The sequence below is a fragment of the Cryptococcus neoformans genome, chromosome 7 (assembly GCF_000149385.1).
Source record: "Cryptococcus neoformans var. neoformans B-3501A chromosome 7, whole genome shotgun sequence".
In the NCBI taxonomy this organism is placed as follows: Eukaryota; Fungi; Basidiomycota; class Tremellomycetes; order Tremellales; family Cryptococcaceae; genus Cryptococcus; species Cryptococcus deneoformans.
In genome coordinates, this window is record NC_009183.1 from 60,850 (window position 1) to 80,919 (window position 20,070).

The following is a 20,070-nucleotide window of genomic DNA, read 5'->3' on the forward strand; positions in this document are numbered from 1 at the left end:
GGCTATGCCACCGAAGCCCAATTGTTGGTTTGAAGACGTTTTACATGATTATCTATGTCATATTTCTATGTTAATTTTAAGTCGGTCGATTCGATGTTTTTAGTTCACGTAAATAAGGGAGTAACGAATGTGCATCGCGGGTCCAGTCAACAGCGAGGTGTAGACATGACCAGCATTTACCCCTGTTTAGGTGATGTTTTACCCATAGGCCATGAGTGAGCAGAATAACGGAATCGCACCGCCATTGATACTCACTATTATTAACTTCTGCACCTCAGCAGTTCGTCGCCCTCCGCTTGTTTGTCAAATAACTGAAAGTGTTGTCGTTCAACTTTCGTTCGGTAGCTTCGTATTTCCTCCTATTCCTCAATTTATTTTTGCCCTTCCTCTTTGTTTGACTTTTCTTAGAAGCTCTCAAATTTCCCAAACATTCAAACAATCAGTATCATAATAGTCATTCATCGTATGTCTCACAAGTACATAGCATCGCTCCAACATCCAACAACAACTGTATGCCTCACCAGTCATCCATCCTCTGCCTCAGTCAACGATCGCCTCATACAATAACAAAGTGTCACGATGTTATGCAAGAATCACACTCTGCGGCGTCTTTAACCGGGCAACGGGATATTATTCCACCTCGTCCCCGAAGTAACCAAACAAACCTCCACCTCAGACGACCGCGATTTATCGCCCGATTCTTGCAAAATCAACCGAGGCATCTTTCGGCTTGCCTTTTCTTTCGTTTCGCCTGGTCAGCACTCTCCTCTTCTTCCCCGACACTTGGTCAGTGTTCATTTCCCCCCCGGTCCGACAGCTCCGTCCCCGCCACGAGTTAGCGATAACTTTCTCCCGAGAGAGATGAGTAAGCAGAAGGAAGGAAAGGTATATAATAAGAAGATAGCTTTTCGTAGTTTTCATAGTCCCTAGAAAATCAATACTGTTGTCCTTTCTCACTACCTTGCCTACGAGCATTCTTTTCTTTTAAGTCGCTTCAGTCAGCCCTTAGTCCAGCTCCTGCTCCTTCAGGCCCTGGCTATTCCTTCCTCTAAGTCCAGCTTCTGTTCCGTCAGCCTGGCAATTCTTCCGTCCGGCTCTGCTAGGCGTGAATCCTTCACTTTCATTCGTCGAGTTCTACATCATCCGAATTGAGCGCCGGGCAGCTACGCTGACTGACGTGACGTCCGTGACACAAAGCTGCATAGGTCCGTCCCGAGCTTCAGGCAACAGTCCTCTGGCAACTTCCGTCATACCGGCACTAATCAAGGGAGACAATAGAGAAATGCGAACTACAGAGTCATTGGTCCGATTGGGGGAAGTGAGAATTCCAGGAGCCTTGGACAAAGTAATGAACGAGGCGGGGAAATATGTCTTGTTGATCTGATGTAGGTCTGATTGTATTGCGAAGGGCGAGGGTTAAGTGACCTAAGAGATTACTTGCTATTGTACTTCTTTGTACTCTTAGCCTTGCGTCACTATTGGATGCCTTGTTTCGTTTTTTGGGACAAAAGGGACTATATTACAGTATGACTGATCCGTAGTACTAGAGCTGTTAGGGATACCTGTGACCATTTCGCCAGCAGTGATCATGGACTCATAGCCAGTACTCAGTTTGAAGTCCTTCCTTGTTGTTGAGAACGAAGGTCTAGATAAATTGGGAAAAATCCCAAACGTTACGCCGTATGCAAGATCTGGCGGCAAGGCACACGCGATGCAGCAGCAGTCTGGATTTTAACTGAAAAAAACAAAACAAAAAAAGATATTGGGTCTCGTCCCGGGATTGAACCGAGGACCACCCCCAAAGCCGGAAAGCTTTTACGCAATCCAACCCTAAGAGGGCATGCTACCACTGCACCAACGAAACGGCTATGCCACCGAAGCCCAATTGTTGTTGAATCGGAATGCAAAAAATTATATAGAAGAAAAATGAATATTTCATTTATCATGATGCTGGAATTGGATTACTCTTACGCAAATGAAGAAATACCGTGGGCTGACTGACGTTGTTTCCTATTGGGGACCCTTGTAACGTACCAAGTTAAAGGAGTTGACCTCTTCATCTCTTCGCATTGCTCAATTCGCCGATTATTAGCCCATTAGTGGATCCTTCGCATTCTATTCACTTTGCCATATCAAAACCAATCCCAATCAATCACTCAACTGGACTTGAGAATGTCTAATTTCCAGTCCCTCAGAGCAACAAGGACCGCACGGCAAAAAAGTTCGGTGCAGAACAGTGCCCGAATAGTGCATGAAGAGGCGATAGGTCCTGGTACGAATGTATCTAAGAGTCCAGATAGACAAACCATTGAGCAAGTCTCGTCATCTAGGGAAAACAGCTGTGTAAGGAATGATAAAGATGATCAAGTCTTGGAAGAAGACACTCGAGAGTCTGGTTCCATGTCAACAATAGCCCCCACAGCACCCACAACTACAACCGAGACAACCAAGGCGAAGCAAATGTCAGGCACCAAGAGCAAATTAACGAAGCTATATGAAAAGGAGCTGAGTGGAGTTGGTATTGAGGTCAGGGATATTCCCGGACGGGGAAGGGGTTTGGTATCTACCAAGTCTTTCAAACCAGGTCAGTCTGTCTATCCTCTTACGACTCCGCATTACCTTGCTCATTGCGTGAAGAGAAATATGATGACTAACGTATGAATCGATTTCGGCGTAACAGGCTCCCGTATCATGCGCTTACCACCTTCTGTCTCCGTCCTTGGCACTCCCCACCTGACGACTACCTGTCATGGCTGTTTTCTGACGCCTTCAGAAAAAGAGATCTTTCTTGCGAGCGGGAACATATCTGGCAAGACTGTGAGAGTAAAACTGAGCCGGTGCAGCAAGTGTAAAACTCTACATTACTGTTCGCGTGTACGTCAGTTTCCCCTCTATTGGTTTATCTCGGTTGAGAGCTCAGAGTAAAGAAAGCTGATGTTTCGAATGGTTGAACAAAAAAGGAATGTCAACTGGCAGATTGGCCGATCCATAAGCAAGAATGTACGGCTTTTTCAAGGTTACGTACTATGTACCATAAAACCTACCCTGATAGGGTGGAGGATGAGGGTGATGCGAGATGGGCAGGGCCGGAAGGTGTCAGAGCGGTGGGGAGGTTGTGTTGGCAACGGCGAGCCAAGATGCAGGCCGGTAAAGGTAAGGAGGATAGGGATGGATGGTGGGATAAATTGGGCCTCATGGAGTCTCGTGAGTTTGTAATTTTATCCCCTTGCCTTTCCAAATTCACTGATCGACACTATTTTGCTTTCATATTTATGCTACTGCAGACGTCAAACAGGCACCTGAAAAAGACATCATGAAACTGGCCTCGCAAGTCCAGCATCTTGAACATTACCTCTCTGCCTCGAAACCTCTTTTGCCTGGGGAAGACCCAGCTGTGCTACACCCGTCTGATATGAGTGATTATGGCTTTAACGGTGTTGGTGACGTTCTAAATCTATGTTCTGCCGTAGGTCCCTTCTTCCTCTGTTCTCCTATTGTCAGACAGTAGATGCATCATCTGAAACTGACAGGGAAAATGGCATATAGATCCAGGTCAACGCGTTTACGCTCACATCCCCCTCTCTCGCGCCTGTTGGGATGTCCGTCTCTCCACTTTTAGCACTTGCGAACCATTCGTGTGAACCAAATGCTATAGCGGTCTTCCCCAAAGGAGGGCGAGATATTTACTTAGTTGCGCTGAATGATATTCCTCCAGGTGAAGAGGTGAGCCCTTCTTGCTTTTCTCTGTTTCCTACTGCCCCAATTGCTGGAATGTGCAGAATTATGGGCATTTATGCCGAAAAGGAAGCCGACTAATGGCGGCTATATGCAGATTCTGACATCATATATCGACACTTCGACGCCATATCACCATCGCCAATCAGAGTTGCTATCAAGGTACCACTTCGTCTGCCATTGCTCGCTTTGTCAAAAATCAGAATCGACGGCAAATGGAGGGCAATCATGGGTTGATCCAAGGTGGTGTGTGAGACATGGAGAATGCTCGAAAGAAGGTAAAGCTGCAATGCCGTGTAGGTGATCGTTTATCATGTAGAAAAAGAAGACGGAGGTCGTTTTCTAATTGAACTTTGCAGTGGAAAATGCGACAGGAGAAGTTGAGGTACGGTGCATTGCATGTAACCAAGATTTCAAAGTAGATGCGGATAGAGTAAGGAAGTTGGTACGCGAGGGAATGAGTTTTCTGGAGTCAGACGAACGGGGAACGCTAGGTAAGCCTTTCCATTCACTTTCTCTCAATTATTGCAACCGGCTAGAATATCAACCATTCGTTCTTAGACAAATCATATGCTCTCAAAGTACTTCCCACCCTCCTCTCCCACTTACTTTCCCTTACCCCACCGTCATCTCATCCTACTTTCGCTTTACTCCGACTCCACTCTCTTCTCCTGATCCCACCTTCAACATTCTCCGAACTCAACCTGGCTATCTCCCACCTTTCGTCAGCGTACTCTGCTTCTTGCATCTCTCTCCCTCAGAACCACCCTATCCAAGCTGTTATCCTGGCCGAATGGAGCAAACTCCTCGCGCTCGATCGGGTTCACAATCCAGAAGACGAAGGGCAGAAGGGAGAGGATGAGTTAGTGAAGCGGTTAGAGATGGCAATAGTTGTAGGACGACGGGCAGTAATGAGTGCGCAGAAGGGATGGGGTGGAGATGGTGGGGTGGTGGGTGTTGAGATGGAAGGGTTGGTTAGGAGTTGTGAAGGAGAGTTGGGGTTGGTAAGAGCGAGGAGAATGGGAAGGGTGTGAAGTGAGTACTGTAATGGGGGGATTGTGAGTGTAGAAGATTTTAGATGCACAAAGGACATCGACTTCAACACTGTATTTGAAAATGTACACATATACCTCATCACTTTTCTAATTCTCACAACTATGTATTATTAAACAACGGTCCTGATTTTCTACTCCTAACGCAGCAAGAGACATACGACACTGTAATCAGTTAGATCAATGCGCCCTCACCCTGCAACATGTCGTCTCCCATTAACATGTGCCACACGTTTCCGCCCGCTTCTCCCTTACTGGGCAACTTCTCCTTCTCGAGCTCCTTCAAAACGTTTACATCCTGCTCACTGACCTCGCCGGTTTGGTCGATCTTGAGATCAAGGAGCTTGGCGAAGAGTAACATCCATCGAGTGGCGTTACCAACTGTCCAGAAGTCTTCCGAAGTGGCACCGTCGTCATCATGAACTTTACGGTACGCTTCGTCAAAGTTGCCGACCTATAATCGTAATCAGTACATACACACACTTTGAACGTAAAAATATGAATGGCAGGGTTGAATAAGACGTACCCATTCTTGAGCGACACTGTTGGGGTCACTTTTCCCATCCAATTCTTTCTCCACAGACAAACCTCGGTGAACGCTCAGTTCGCCCTTATGGATCTTGTACAATATTTCAGAAACAGCTGCTGCATCACCCGCAGGGACGATCCAGCCGTTTTTCCCTTCCTTGACTTGGAGCGGAATACCGCCCGCGTCAGAGGCGATGATGGGCACTCGCTTGTTGATAGCTTCAGTGACTTTGACTTCGAATCCTTCTCTACGACGTCGAGCAAAGTTCAGCAATGATACCATGGACTGAGAAGACGGGAGCGTACCGGGTAGAAAGCTGGGTGGCGACCCAGGCACCTTGAAGAATACAACCCAGGAGCGCATCAGAAGGAGGAGCTCTGACAACAGCCACATCGCCATGGATGAGTTCATACCCTGGCGAATTAAGGGTGTCATGGATCTTTTCGTATACCCAACTGCCATCAGGATCATCAATACTTCCATGGCCCATGATGATAAGCTGCGGACCATTGTCAAGTGGTGGGTTCTCGGACTCTTCGAGTTTCTGTCGGAACTCGAGATATGCTTTCAGGAGAACATCGATACCTGCATGTGGCAACACAGCTCAGCAGACAATTCCTCATGGTGGCCGGAAGACTGTCAAGTACATACCCTTGGAGGGGTCAAATCTCGCAATCTGGCAGACGTAACCTCTATCCCAATCAATCTTGACTCCACATTGAGCCTGGGAGAGCTGGTTAAAGTACTGACGGTAGTACCTGACCGAAGCGCGGCCATACATCTTGTTCAATCCATCGAGAGGGTCAGTGGAAGGGGCCATGTACAGGACGGGAAGGTTTTCATGGACATTCTTGGGGACAAAGAATTTCACGGGGTGCTGTGAAAGACGATCAGTTATTCAATCTTGTGTGCGGAGGGAGGCAGAGGAAACGCACAGCGAGGAAAAGGTCAACATCTTTGATAAAGTTGAAGAGATAATTCCAAGTCCTGTACTGAACGGTAGAGGGATCGTCTGTAAGATCTGATTGGACTGAAACGGATGATCAATTTTGTTCGCCATCATGATGAGACGGAAAGTATCTGAAGCTTACTTTGGATGTGAGAACGGAAGATGATTTTGGCATCTGGTCGTTTCTTCTTGATGATTGGGATGAGAGCAGTCACTGTAGAATATATTAAACCTAAGACTAAATGCAAAGCAACTGGACGCACGTTGTGGATCGTCGATCACGATTATGCTAGCATCAAGAGCTCCATTGCTCCAAAAACTCTCATCTGAAATTTAATATCAGCATCAGTCGTACATAAAAGACACCCTTGAAATAGTCAAGGCTCACAGTTCTGCTCAGTCCAAAGCTCAAACCAGGTCTTATCCGTCTCGCCGATCTCCACGTCTTTGGGCGAAACACCCTGAAGGACGTTATGGAACTTGGTCTTGGTGATATTAAACACCGTAGGATGGCCTTCGGGGACGAACCATTTGACAGGGAGGCCGACCATTCGCCAGAGTCTGATGAGGGCGTGCCGCATGAGGGCGACACCTCCACCTTGGGGAGTGGCTGAGAAAAATGCGATGGAAACTTTGTTCGCGTTCAAGAGCCTTGAGAGGGCCGTGAATCTCGCCCAGAGCTGTAGAAGAAAAGAAGTAAGTCAATGCTTGGAAAATGATAGGACGCGGAGAGACATACGGCCTCACTAGAGCTTTGCTGGTATTGCAAGATACTGCAAAGTCGAATTTGGCCATCGCAGTCGACTTGGACATGGTGGTCCTTCGGGGCGACATCAGCAGTTGTTGCAGAGTGAGTAGCCTGCCAAGCTCATCAGTATAGTTCAAGCACCTTGAAAGAAGGCGACGCACCGGATGGAGGTGTTTGACAGCTGCAGAAACGGCGGCTGTCCCGCTGGCAATAGTAGATGGAGCCGGAAGCTTGGTGAAGATGGAAGTAGAGGGAGTGGTGATGAATCTGACAGTTGAGAGGGAAGGATTAGTATTGGGAATGGATCCTAATGGGAAATGACATACGGTATAGCATCCATATGAAGCCACAGAGTAGGGAAGAATTCAACTCCATTCTTGGCTCGAAGCTCGTCAGGAACAGGTTCGGCGACGGCGATCATCTTGACCTGTTATTTGGGATTAGCATGATGTCTACCGTAAATGAAGTCAAACCGGGAGTGAATAATATCATGTAGATGAGCTGAAACAACCCAGGAGAACTACTCCCTATGCCTTCCGAAAAAAAGTTCGGGACGTTGATGGGGGCCAATCCAGCCTGATCCAAGAAGATGTGGAGAACCCATCTATCCAGATGACGACGATATTTATCCACAGAAAAAGGTCCGGATGCGAAAACGTTAAAGAATCACTTACGTTGACCTGCCGGTTAGTTTGAATAGCTCTCAACAAATAGAGCATATCCCTCGCGACCCTTTTCATTTCCGCCGCAAGGCCATCTTCATCCTTGCCATACGTGTGAAAGGTCGTATGGAACGTCTCGCTATCAATGATACCGGTACCGTCGTGGATGACCGCACTGTATTCGAGATCCCTACCAGGATCCTCTTGTCCCTCGGAAATATCAGGCTGGGGCGCAAGTTGGAGGCCGACACCGATGAAGATGTCTTGGATGGTGGTAGGCTGCCTGCTTGAGGTGGTCGAAAGACGTCGCTTGGGTTGCTCTCCTGGGGGCATTGCTGGCGTGATGATGTAGGGTGAGTGCGTTCTAATTATGGGGAATTTAAATAAGTGAAGGCATACATATATATGCTCACTCAGACGCAGACCCGATCAGCCGCCGGCCCCCATCGTGCATCATCTCAAGACTGCGAGATTCGATCCTTCGGCATGAATAGGCTCAACAATCGGCTGTGTGACGTCATATTGTGCCAATTTCTCGCGCATCACCGATCACCGACGCATCCATTGAGACCCCCGCGGCCATTCCGTCGTCACATCACAACACCTCTTCCCTTCACACCTCGCTTTTGTATAAATGCAGATAAACACAAGACCCCTGTACGCACTCATCCTCCTCGTTACAGTCTCTTTCCTCGCATACGCATACTATCACTTCCCATCCACCCAGCTCGTCGTCCTTGACACCATGCCCGAACAAAACAGTGAGTTCCGCTTTTGGTCTCATGCTTTTGGTTGCTGGTTGGTGGCTCTGGGACCTGTTTCCGCAAGACTCGGATCGACTCTCAGGCTGCCATAGTCTTTCAAGATCTCGCTCTTTATTACATCTGCTACTGTATTCGTGTCGTCTCTCGGCTTTAGCTGCTATCACACAATCTTGATTCGCCGCCGTCCGTCTTCTCCGACTCACCACCATCGTTTTTGACTTGATCCAACAACTGGGCTGCTTCCTAATAATATAATCTGTTTCAGTCAACTACAGGCTGACCACTTTCGAGCAGTAATCGTCCAATTCAAGAAGACCTCCTCTTCTGATGAGAGGCAGAAGGCAATCTCCGAACTCACCTCCAAGGGTGCCAAGATCGTCAGCGACGATCACGTAGATTCCAAGCGTAAGCTTCCTCTTCTCTCCCACTCAATACTTTTTCAGCCGTAAGAAAGATTCATACTGATATTGATGTCATCCATCGTAGTTATGCCTTTCATCACCGTTTCTTATCCCAAATCCGACTTCTCAGCCCTGGAAAACCAGTTTGGTGGCGGTTCTCATAATGCGATTAATCACCTCGAAGCCGATCAAGAGGTTCGCATTCAGTAAATCGCTCAGTATATTCGGCATTTGAATGGAAATCTAGTCACTAGCTTTGCCACTTCTGGATGGTTGTTAATGCTGGTGAAGCTATTACTGTATTGTGCGGTGCAAAAGTCAAGAAGTGAAGTGGTTGTGTAAGCTTAGGAGAAAGAGTAAATTCAAACGACAACAAAAACACAGTACATGTAGAATAAAGTCCTTGTATGCAGACTTTATTTTGTATATGCATAATGTATGACTACAATACCGACTGTACAGTAAAGAGGACCATAACCGCCATATCATACTGCGGACAGTCTTCCTGTTATCTATCTATTTAGATTAATATGGTTGTTCTGCTCAACGGTGGTTACTTGCGCACAGTCTCCCAATTTCCTTAGTAATCTCAAGCAAGGGTCTGGTGGAAAAAAAGAAGGAGCAAGAGATGAAGGAATGGGTGAATGAGCTAGGAAAAACTGGAGGGGGCAGTCGGTGGCTAAAATATCCCTAATGCTGCAGACGAGGTGGGGGATTGCAGAAGATGGAGTGATATGGGAAAAAAAATCTTACTAAAATTAAAAAGCAGGAGGAAGAATAAATAATTTGCAAATTACAACCTCCTCGCACATCTCGTGTTCATCGCCTATCCGGCGACTTTGGCGAGCAATACGAGACGAATATCTCGTAACTTGTCGTCCGCGCTTTACATCATCTTAGGCTTCTGTCTTGGTAGATTTGGTTATATATCATTCTAGTGTTAGTATGGCAGATCCGTCTGTGCCAAGCTCAACCGGATCGAACTCCGGAGCGGATGATCTAAAGCCTATCAATAAACGCAAAACTACTTCAAGGTTAGATACTACCTTCGTAATCACTCGATGGATCTGCTAATCTTCCGTGCGCTGTCGATAGAACAAGGAATGGATGTCTTGTATGTCGAAGTAGGAGAGTGGTGAGTGCTTTCTCAAACGTCTCGGTTATCGCTTACAGATAACGTGTGTTCAGAAATGCGACCTGGGTATGCACTTATCATTAACATACGCCTCGGATATTGTATGAACTTTTCTGATCCGTATTCTTATGCAGAAAAGCCAGAATGTAGAAGATGCGTCAATTACGGCGCGGAGGTGAGTTGCGCGTACTGCCTAGAGGCATAAAGTCGCAGCTCATCATTCATCATATGTTGCAGTGTGTATATCCCCCAAAGAAACGGTTTGACCCCCAAGCCATCGAAGATCGCCTCCGCAAAAGACATGTGCACAGTGATCCCTCCCCTCCGGCCCATCGGCATTCACAAACCATCAGCGGCGAAGGTTTCCCCACTGAGCCCACTGTTTCTACATTCTCGGCTCACCTCACCCCCGTCCCACCTAGCCCTGGACACGGGGTGACGCCGACATCGTATGCTTCCGGCGTTTGTAGTCCCTCACTCAGATCATTGGGTCGAACACCGTTAACGCAAGTAAAGCGGATGGATCCTATGGAGCTTTTGATGGCACTATGTCGAGATACAAGGATGGGACAATTCTTCTTAGGCCCAGTAGATCCCCCGGAGTTCCTGAGGGATACTTTTCCGGACGAAGATGAGCTTCGCTGTGTGAGTATTCCTGTGCGATAACCTTGATGGGGTATTGATGCTCTGGATGAAGTTCCACCATTGCTTTACGTATACCCTATCGACCATGGTTGTCAACGAGGAAGTCAACCCCTGGGTAGACCTCATCATCCCGCTGTTTCTGTGTCCAACTGGCGAAGCGCCTTTAAGTGTTGCAGCGCTCAGACTGGGGACTTTGGCCACAGGGGCCGTTCATTTGGCGTCGTGGGTTTGGCAATCAGTTTTCCTTTTTTTTGTCTTCCTGCTGACCACAGAACTCAGACTTGAAGAAAAGGGGGGTGCTCCTAATACCAACGGTCATACTCGCAATTTAGGATTCAAATACAGAGAAAAGGGAGTAAAATATCTGCGAGCAGCCAGGGATATAGAAGAAGAAGTGACGTCGGATGTGTTTCTAGCGGCCTGCATGATGATGAGCAATGCGGATGTAAGTCGTAGTTGCCTTCGTTCTATAATAATTGGTTGGGATTGCTGATGTGTCGATGCTAGCTCCTTGGAGCGAACCAGTTCTGGAGAGAAGTCTTGCGCCTAGCTCGAGCTTCAATCCACCTAAGAGGAGGCTGTGAGCGGGCTTTGTTTGGCAACCCAAAGGAAGGGATCTACATTCAACCAACAGCGCTGAGAGTGTGTCTGGTGGAGCATCTGGTCCTTCTCGAAGTGATGTGTGAGTATAGCCCTAGTCTTTCAGTATTTGTAAGGTACCTTGATCTGTTTCTGATTTGGTGGAAAGCTTGCATGACGACGGGGCAGCCATGTGTTGTACTTGACGAAGGGACAGGATGGTGGGAAAAACTAGAAAGGAAAGACCCAGTCCTCCCAGATGTGAGTTTCCCTATTTCTGCCTCCTTGTTCTCTTTCGGTCCCCTGCTGACACATCATCCCTAAAAAGACTATTGAATCTTACGCCGGCATTCATCGCAGTGAAATGCCTCTCATGGTACGCGTCAACAACCTTCTCTGGGAACACTTGCAATACTTCAAATACCTAAGCCCTACGCTCGACACACAATCAGCATGGATCGCCGACGTCAATCAGCGTACAGCGAATATATGTAAGGATCTTGATGTGTGGTATGAGCAAGTTGTCCCTGTAATACGACACAAGAGGACACAAGATGGGTCCGTAGCTCTATGGCACGGGCTACAAATTTTGGTCAAGAAAGAGTTATTGGGCAAAGCGCGAGGAGATGCGGAGGTACAGAAGCATGCTATGGATACGCTGGCCATCTGTGAGCAAGTGGGACCAAAGGTAGAGGGTATGAGCTGGGTACGCACGTTCATTCTCGTATTACTGTACACATGGGCGCCATGCTGATTTATGTTTGATAGCCACTTCTCATTGCTAGCAGTGTCCTCATTGAGCCTTTTCACCGCCAACGCGCTAGGGAAATCATTAGATCCTTTACTTGTCAGACAGCGTACGAGACCGCTGTGGTTGAAGAAGTGATAGAGGAGTGTTGGAGAAGGATAGATGATGGGATGGATGATGAAGGTTGTTCGTGGAGAGAGATATTAGTGGAAATGGGGTGTGCCGTAATGCTTGGATAGTCGACGAGTGAATAAGGCGACCAGCTGGACAAGATCCAATCGATCAGACCATACAGATCCCTTACCTTTCGGTATCTCATATCCGACTTTTCAGCATAAATGAAGTATGGCACGGAAGGCGCGAGAATCGATGTCGGAAGACAAGGCTGGTAGCACATATGTCTGTTCATAATAAGCTTTTCATTGTTAGATGAGCGTACGCCTGGAGAATGCCCGAATGTGGGAAGTCGGCGGGAAGTCAGAGTGTCAGATAGATAGAGTGCTCGGAAGGTAAATATACCCATAGTAATTTGGTATCAGACCGCTTTTCCCTCTAGCGTCTGACTCAAAGTTAGATACACGACCAGAACTAAGTATTGGTGTCATTCATTCAATATCATTCGACAAAGGCTTCCTTGAAATGAATAACGCGACAGCGAGGGCATCTGTAGCGTGCGGCGTCATTCACTGTCCCCATAGAGGCCGAATAACAAAACTCCTTAATATAATATCCAAGATTGCGTAAAAAGGTGATGGAGTATCGCAAGAAAAGAGGATGGACGGAGGAATTGACCCAGACAACCAGAGGCACTTCGTATCGTCGGTGCGATTGTACGATGATAAGCTTTACCTCGCAAGGCGAATGCTATACCTCGCGTCGACAGGCTCAGTGACATGGAGACCATCGATCTTTCTCAAAACTGGGCCCTAGAATTCAACCCATTGGCCATCGTGAAAGGGAAAAGACTTTGAGAGCTTCGCCACTTCCAGTTGCGCCATCAGCATGCTCGTCTATCCAAAATCTAGCATGATATTTTGGGCATATAATACGTCACAGGTATCCAAGTTATGGCGATTGCTGTTTGTTGTATGGTTCGAGGGGCCGTAAAACTCGGGGAATGTCACCACCAGGGAGAGGAGCACTGGAGGACGGTAGCGGTTGGCTGAGTGGGATTGAGGATGGACAGTCCGCGAAGGCAGGTCTCCAGGGTGTCTAGTCACTCAAGAAAGATCTGCAACAAGCATGAGCAGCAATTGCAAGAATTCGTTGTTATCAATTATCATTACATAAGCAGCTATAAGGCCTTAAACTGAACCAAACAGTTTATCGTATCTCAGGAACAGAGAGTCTGCTGATTAATCAGAAGACATCCTGCTCAGCAGTTGCTCCGAGTTACACACTGTCTGGGCTTGCAACAGTTGGACCGCGGTGACTGTTAAATAGAGGACCACGTTATTTTACATCCACCGGAGATGGGTTGGAAGGAAGGTCACAAATCATAATAGAAGAGTGACCATATTGAGATCTGGGCGAAGAGCGTAGGCGGCTTTTGCGGCTGACGGTGATCAATTCACTCGTCGGAGATTGACCGAAAGCCGATCAGGTTCAAATCCCGCGAAACCAAACAAAAACCACAGCTGAGATAGATCAGAAAAGCTTCGTTCTTCTCGTCCTTTTTTATTCCATACCCGACACCGTTACACTCCTTGCGCAAATATAATCAGATGATACCCCAATTTCGGCATTTTTATCCCATCTGCCAAAACTCGGAAAGCCCAAGAAACGGACCTTATCTCGCGATACCAGCGCCAATATCACATCAATGAAATGATTGCCGATCAGATTCCAAACGCACTTTGGTCCTATATCTTGGCTGCAAAATTGGACCAATCTTGAAGAAGGATACATAAGGACCGGATTGTAAGAGTTTCTGTGAAATATAAGGATTCTGTGGTCTCTTGTTCAATAGAACTGGCTCCGGACACTTACGTAGGGGTCCAGGTTTGTAGAATGATGTGAATCATGTGTTTTGGCTTTATTTGGCTTAGGTCGAGGGGCTACATTCCTTTAGTGAATAAACCTGGTTCGGCATTGATGGGTCGAGCGCATAGGAACAGAAGATGTAGAAGTTCAGTTATGCCAAGTTTATGAGGGTAGGCGGAAAAGTATCCTGAGAGTTATGTCTCTCTTCATCTCTCCCTACTATCCCTCTGTTGTGTTAGAAGGAGACTGCAAATGCTAAGAAATAAACGTGACTTAGAAAACGGACCTCTATGACCATCAATACATCTGTGAGAAGCCTTATAAGAAACATTTGTGGTACATCGATCTTCTTAAGGTGATTATCTTGTGTTGCAATGGAAAAGGGTGTAGTTTTCGTCGTTTTCGGTTCTGATACCTCACCGGAGATGAGGACAGAACCGAAGTGAGGCTTACCATGTTATGTACGTTCAAGCCGTGGAAAGAATAACGCCTTGACCAATTATAGCTAACTCTTTGTCAGATGGCCCTGCATTCTCAACGAGCATGATGAGTACCTCCCTTGGCTCTCACCCACTTCGAGTCACTTCCGTCCTATTTATCCATCATCTCTGTTTCTTCCCTATCCACCCTACCTCTTCCTTACCCAACATAATCATCAACGATTCCGGCATCGGAAACGCTTCATCGATGGAAGATGACGAGGAGATTGGTACTAGTGGTAAAATGTAAGGTGAAGGAGGTGCATATCCAACATTGAGAGCAGTATACATATATCTCGCGGATGCGGGATGGGACGGTTGTTTTGGAGGAATTAAGAAGGAGATAAAGCCTACTCCTCAGGATCGCTTGAAAAGTGATGCAAATATTCTTCCTCTTTTGCCTGCCATTCTTTAGCATCCGTTTTCTTTTTAGTTTCATGTGAAATGCTAGTATCGAAGACAGATTCATGCATTTCATGAACTCTTCCTCAAGTGCAACTCCCCCGAATTCAAAGACCCCGAAACTGTGCGCGATCAAGTTGGTTTCCTAACCCCAGTGTAATGGTTTCGCGAGGATCAAAGAGAAATTATTGGATGGAGTCAAAGTCGTGCGTGCATGCGTATTATCATGAGTCATTTTTCTCGTGTTTCCCAATATTGTAAAGCGCAGAAAAAAGGCTTGCAAGGTGACGATGTAGGAGTATTGGTTGGTTTTGTTTATTTTCATCACGTTGCTGCCGAGGTGATCAAGGTTGTTTTGTTGCTGGACATTAGAAACTGTCTTTATCTGCATTTGTACTGGTCGTATTAGTATGGACATTCAGAAAACTTACCGAAGAAATTGGAGTAATAGATGCAAAATGCAAAACTAGAGACCAAGAATAAATAATAACCGCTTCTTACATGAAGGTATCGTCATCATCAATATTCAAATGACTCCTCAGGACCGCAGATGAGAAATTTGTTGATGAAAAGTGTCCTAAAAATGGCAAAAAAGGTATCACATGAGGGTTGGGCACTTATAGTAGTGCGTGGTGGCGGCGGGAGAGAGTAAGATTGCCCAAGGCATACTAACTGCATGCTGTTACTCTGCTGACTCTGCAGAAGCATGGAATAAGGCCCGACCATCCATAGTCGCAATCCCACGCCTGGCAACCGGCAAGTGAGTATGACATGAACTAATAAATTTACTACTACACTATTTTTATGAATTATTTAAAATCCAACGGATGACGTTGTTGTTGTTTGTCTAGAATCGGGTGATATATTTGGTTCCGTCATGGAAGCCGTATGGAAGATGCCCGTATGTATGGATATAGTGTGAATGGAATATGCATGGGGGGTGAGTATGAGAAGCGAGGAATGGCATGCATGGGTGTATAGAGGGACATGCATGCATGGAATCGGTGAGGTAGTCACTTTAGGAATAATCCCACCTCAGCAGCCACTGTAATGGAATTTGTTGACGGGTTCTTGTTTATGCCCTGAGCTCGCTCAAGTGAGACAACCACACCCTCTGTTTCCCATATTCTCTTTTGAATTCCTTGTCAACTCCTACTGTATACTCCTGCACACCTTCCGCACCCAGTCCCAGCCGTACCCAGCACTCTGAGCACTAGGAACTACAAACTTCGCCTTCGACGTCCCTTTCTTTGTACCACCACCAGCCACTCCCAGCGGCAGACACATCGATAGTTAGACTGCCTTGTATACATACGCTAGTTCTTTGCATAGACATTGGGCTTGACGGTGAGTGCTCTTATCCTTTTTTAGAGAAGTGAAATGGCGAGTAGTGGTAAAAATATCCCCGTCTGCACCAGTCGACTGCCCCTGGCGGATGGAGAAAACAAGGGGACCATTAGTGGCAGCCTTTGTTTCTTCCGCTACCGTAGTCATCGCTATCTTTACGCCTCCATTCTTTCCTTTTTCACCATAATCCACCTACCTCCATCCCTACCACAGCCCCTCCCAACCTATCTGTTTTGTGCTCTTGCCATTGTATTCTGCTGCTGGACAATTTGCTAATCAACACCCGTTGCGGAGTAGCTCTTACGTAGGAATCGGAGTTTGTAACTACGCTTTTTTCCACGCTGGAGAACCTTTGCAGGAGCTTGAAGGTGAGTACGTTGTGTCTATTTTGGTTTTCGACTCTATCGAGAGAGTCTGTAGCTTGTACGATGGTGGATTCTCGGTGCGTCGTGGGGTGTTGTGCACTGGTGTTGTGCGCTACGACTTGAGCTATTTATGCAGCTTGAGCCTTCACGCCCAAAAAGGGTACAAAAATACCGTCTCTCACCAGCATTGCCACAGGCTACAGTCAGTCGAGCTGATTTTGGCGTATTGGATGGCCAATCGCACCTCGATGCCTTTGCTTGTACCGTTGAAAGGCTTTGTTTATTTATTTCAGTGCTAGAGTGTATTTCTCTTCTCCAAGTCACTTGAGTTCTTTATTTGTCAACATTTCCGCCGGCCTTCATTCCTAGCAACCCATTTGAACAACGGCTAACTCCATCTAGCTCTTACCTAGAACCACCGAAGGCAACTATGCCTGGAGCTTTGACTAAGTCATACGGTAACCCCTCTCCAACACGTACATCCCCTCAAAAAACATCATCATCCCGCTTCTACCCCACTCCTGCCTCCATGTCGCCAAACACCACTTCTAGCTCCTCCACCCTCAACTACCCTCCCTCTTTTGACCCTCACCACACCTCTTCCCGATATCCGTTGACAACTCATTTTGCCCCTTATTCCCCCTACCGACCTGGCGAATATGGTCGGTCTGAACGGGGTTTGGCAAGTGAGAGGACGAGAATCGAGAGGAAATTGTTTGCGGATGGGCAAGAGGAAGATGGGGAGGTAAGAAGAGGTAGAGGAAGCTCGCCTTTGGCGCCGGCATTCGAAGCAAAGATGGTTTTGCGAAACGGTGCAAGCATTGATTTGATCTCTTGGTGAGTATCTCTCTCCCCCCTTGGACCTTTTGACTAGAGCTGACTTCCCACTCAGGCTCCGAACAAACTTCCATCATGTCCCGCCGCCGCACACACCTCTAGTTCCGTCCATGCCGCTTAATGGCATCCGTCACCTCATCCTTGAACGTTTTCCCCGCGCGCCTGAAGCCCAAGAGATCCACAAGGCCGTCCTCGCCGCTTTCCCCCATTCTCAGTGGGACTATCCCCCTCCTGAATCGTCTGAGCCTCCTACCATCCGAGGTCTTATCTGGCACGGGAAAGATATCGTTAACGATGATGAACTCGATGATAGACCCCGCTCGGCGCCCAAGGATGTTGCAGCGCATACCCGCAGTAGACTATCGGGAGATATCATTACGACCGCAAACTCAAACTCGACATCGAAAGGAAAACAGCCGTCAAGGAGCCCGACGCTATCTACGCTTGTTTCACCCATCTCTAGCTCCAAACGACACTTGCCAGATACCCCTGCACGTTCAGTGTTGGAAGAATTTGCAGAGATTGCCACATTGGCGGAGAAGACACCTGTTAGCCGTACGAAATCCTTACCCGGAGAACCGCTCGCAGCATCCCCGGAGCAAGAAGTAGCGCATCTTTCCCATAACCCGTTTGAGCAAAGTATGCTTCTCAGAGGCCGAGGAAAACGGCGAGCAAGCCAATCGCCTGAGCGAGGACATCGTAGACGCGCAAGTACACCAGACAAGCTTCACGGCTTGTTGGCAGCTGCCGAAGCAGTGGAAGGATCACCCATCACTTCTGTTCTCGGCCACAAACGTCGAAGGACTATCGGCGGCCCCGCACCGGCAAGGGAGATCATGTCTTTTCCTCGACGGGCAATGTCTTCTCGGGGAACCATGTCACCTCCTCCCACTCGCGGACTGGCGATACTACCCCACGTCGAAGAGAATATCGATTATCTCGTCCCGTTAAACGATACTGCCTCTGCCGGTTCAAGGATCTCGGAGGAAGATGCAGCTTCAAATGCGTTACCTTCAATTGCGGGTGCGTCTACAGCGAGAAGGGCACCGACGTCGTCTTCGACGGCATCGCAATCATCTGCGATTTCGCACCATCTTGTGTCTGCGCCGATTGCGGGGTCTTCTGGGTCTATGCACTCTTACCCACACGACCACATCCGTGGTCACGGCCACTCCCTTTCCCATTCTCACTCGCATCCCCACGCCCATCACCATTCCTCATCCCAAACCCAACAGTTTTCGCCTAACCTCCCTCGCGTACACGCTCCCCGAACAGGCGGCGGCGGCCGTAAAGTCAATGAACTCCCTACTGAAGGCGAACGACCCGGATACGACTGCAAGCCGCCCTATCCGTACCATGAAATGATTCGGCATGCGATTGAGAATGCGCCTGATAGGAAGCTACAGTTGAATCAAATTTATGCAAGTATCGCGGAAAGGTTTCCGTTTTTCAAGACGTTGGATGAGAAGAAGACGGCTGGGTGGCAGAATTCGATTAGGCATAATCTTAGTTTGAAGTGAGTCTTTTTCCTCCTTCTCTGTAAATCTGTAACAGGTATAGAGAACTGACGGTATCACTTTCGCTTCTTATAGGAAAATGTTTGTAAGAGTTAACAAAGTCGATGGAGTACCAGATGACTCGGGCGGTAAAGGCGGTTGGTGGACAGTCATACCTGGTGTACCAGACGAAGGCCGACCGGGACGAAAAGCTAAAGCGCGCAAAGCCAAATTGGAGAAGGAAGCAGCATCAAAGGAAGCAGGCTCGCGTGTGGGGAAGGAGAACGATGCCAGGGGCTTGGGTATGGGTGGAAGGATGGGGATGGGAATGGGAAATGTTTTGCCGCCGCCGGATGGACATGCGCAACTACCGCCGGGTGTGGCCCCTATAAGCTCTGGAGCAGGTAGCGAGCTAGGTCAGAATTACGCACGCAGTAACGGTAATGGTCATAGTCATGGTCATGGTCATGGGCAAGGACTAGGGTCCGGACAAGGGCAGGGACAGGGGGCGTTGCATGAGAAATGGGTAGAAGGGAATCGGGGACAAGAGGGCTCGGTTGATGAACTAGAGGATGATGAGCTTTACGGCCAGCCATGAGTGTGAGGAGGATGAAAAGAGATTAGGGGGCCGGAGGAGAAATTTTGTTTTGTGAAGGTTCCTTGTAAGGGCGGATAACAACAAGACAAACGGAAAAAAGACAAACAATAAAAGACGTGTTTATTTTTTCTCCTTTCCTGAACAACCGTTTTTGTTGAGTGTATATACTGGTTTTACTTGTTATCATTCTTCCAGTTTATTTTTTTCTCATCTTCCTTTCTCTTTTACATACATCTCTTATCTCTCCTCCTCTTCAGCCGGAAACAAAATGAGCAAGGGCTTTCTGCTGTAGGTGTAAGGTATTTTTTGAATTGATATACACAAAAGGAAATGCAGTTTTACAAAATGGAAATGAAAATATAAATGATTCTGTTGAGTCTTGACTATCATGCTGCCGATTTATTCCGTCGGTTACTGGTACACGCATTATCTACTTCTATTCACATGCAGCGTTTCTCACATCTACAAATGTTTACAAGGTATGATGGCCCGCTTAATTATGCCTTCGGTAGTGAAGGAGTATTTGTTCCTTTCTTTTCTCCCTTCTGTGAGTCCTACTTTTGACTGTCGAGATTACGAGGAGAGGAGAGGAGGGATGGATGTAGAAGAGGTTAGA

The 20,070-nt window shown here is 47.4% G+C and overlaps 5 protein-coding genes and 1 non-coding gene across 6 annotated transcripts; 4 read left to right on the forward strand and 2 right to left on the reverse strand.

Moving 5' to 3' along the window:
• Positions 1-1,765: 1,765 nt before the first annotated feature.
• On the reverse strand, positions 1,766-1,864 carry CNBGt090. Its single transcript has 2 exons — positions 1,828-1,864; positions 1,766-1,802 (listed from the first exon to the last, which is right to left on the reverse strand). It is a non-coding gene; the product is annotated as a tRNA-Pro (tRNA).
• A 308-nt stretch (positions 1,865-2,172) lies between these two features.
• Positions 2,173-2,992, forward strand: CNBG0210 (hypothetical protein; the record flags this gene model as incomplete). Its single annotated transcript, XM_769432.1, has 3 exons — positions 2,173-2,584; positions 2,681-2,872; positions 2,961-2,992. The coding sequence occupies 3 exons, from the start codon at positions 2,173-2,175 to the stop codon at positions 2,990-2,992; spliced, it is 636 nt and encodes a 211-aa protein (XP_774525.1).
• A 1,970-nt stretch (positions 2,993-4,962) lies between these two features.
• CNBG0220 (hypothetical protein) lies at positions 4,963-8,008 on the reverse strand (the record flags this gene model as incomplete). Its single annotated transcript, XM_769433.1, has 12 exons — positions 4,963-5,241; positions 5,314-5,563; positions 5,622-5,901; positions 5,968-6,193; positions 6,252-6,346; positions 6,408-6,479; positions 6,529-6,591; positions 6,654-6,945; positions 7,005-7,124; positions 7,175-7,280; positions 7,340-7,440; positions 7,688-8,008. 12 exons carry the CDS (start codon positions 8,006-8,008, stop codon positions 4,963-4,965), a joined length of 2,205 nt encoding a protein of 734 aa, XP_774526.1.
• Positions 8,009-8,309: 301 nt separating this feature from the next.
• CNBG0230 (hypothetical protein) lies at positions 8,310-9,050 on the forward strand (the record flags this gene model as incomplete). Its single annotated transcript, XM_769434.1, has 3 exons — positions 8,310-8,436; positions 8,734-8,844; positions 8,926-9,050. The coding sequence occupies 3 exons, from the start codon at positions 8,310-8,312 to the stop codon at positions 9,048-9,050; spliced, it is 363 nt and encodes a 120-aa protein (XP_774527.1).
• A 735-nt stretch (positions 9,051-9,785) lies between these two features.
• Positions 9,786-12,186, forward strand: CNBG0240 (hypothetical protein; the record flags this gene model as incomplete). The annotated part of the gene is made up of 11 exons (XM_769435.1): positions 9,786-9,874; positions 9,936-9,975; positions 10,029-10,041; positions 10,110-10,150; positions 10,213-10,620; positions 10,673-10,842; positions 10,900-11,065; positions 11,128-11,302; positions 11,369-11,460; positions 11,528-11,905; positions 11,968-12,186. 11 exons carry the CDS (start codon positions 9,786-9,788, stop codon positions 12,184-12,186), a joined length of 1,791 nt encoding a protein of 596 aa, XP_774528.1.
• Positions 12,187-16,953: 4,767 nt separating this feature from the next.
• On the forward strand, positions 16,954-19,454 carry CNBG0250 (hypothetical protein; the record flags this gene model as incomplete). The annotated part of the gene is made up of 3 exons (XM_769436.1): positions 16,954-17,360; positions 17,416-18,876; positions 18,953-19,454. The coding sequence occupies 3 exons, from the start codon at positions 16,954-16,956 to the stop codon at positions 19,452-19,454; spliced, it is 2,370 nt and encodes a 789-aa protein (XP_774529.1).
• Positions 19,455-20,070: the final 616 nt, after the last annotated feature.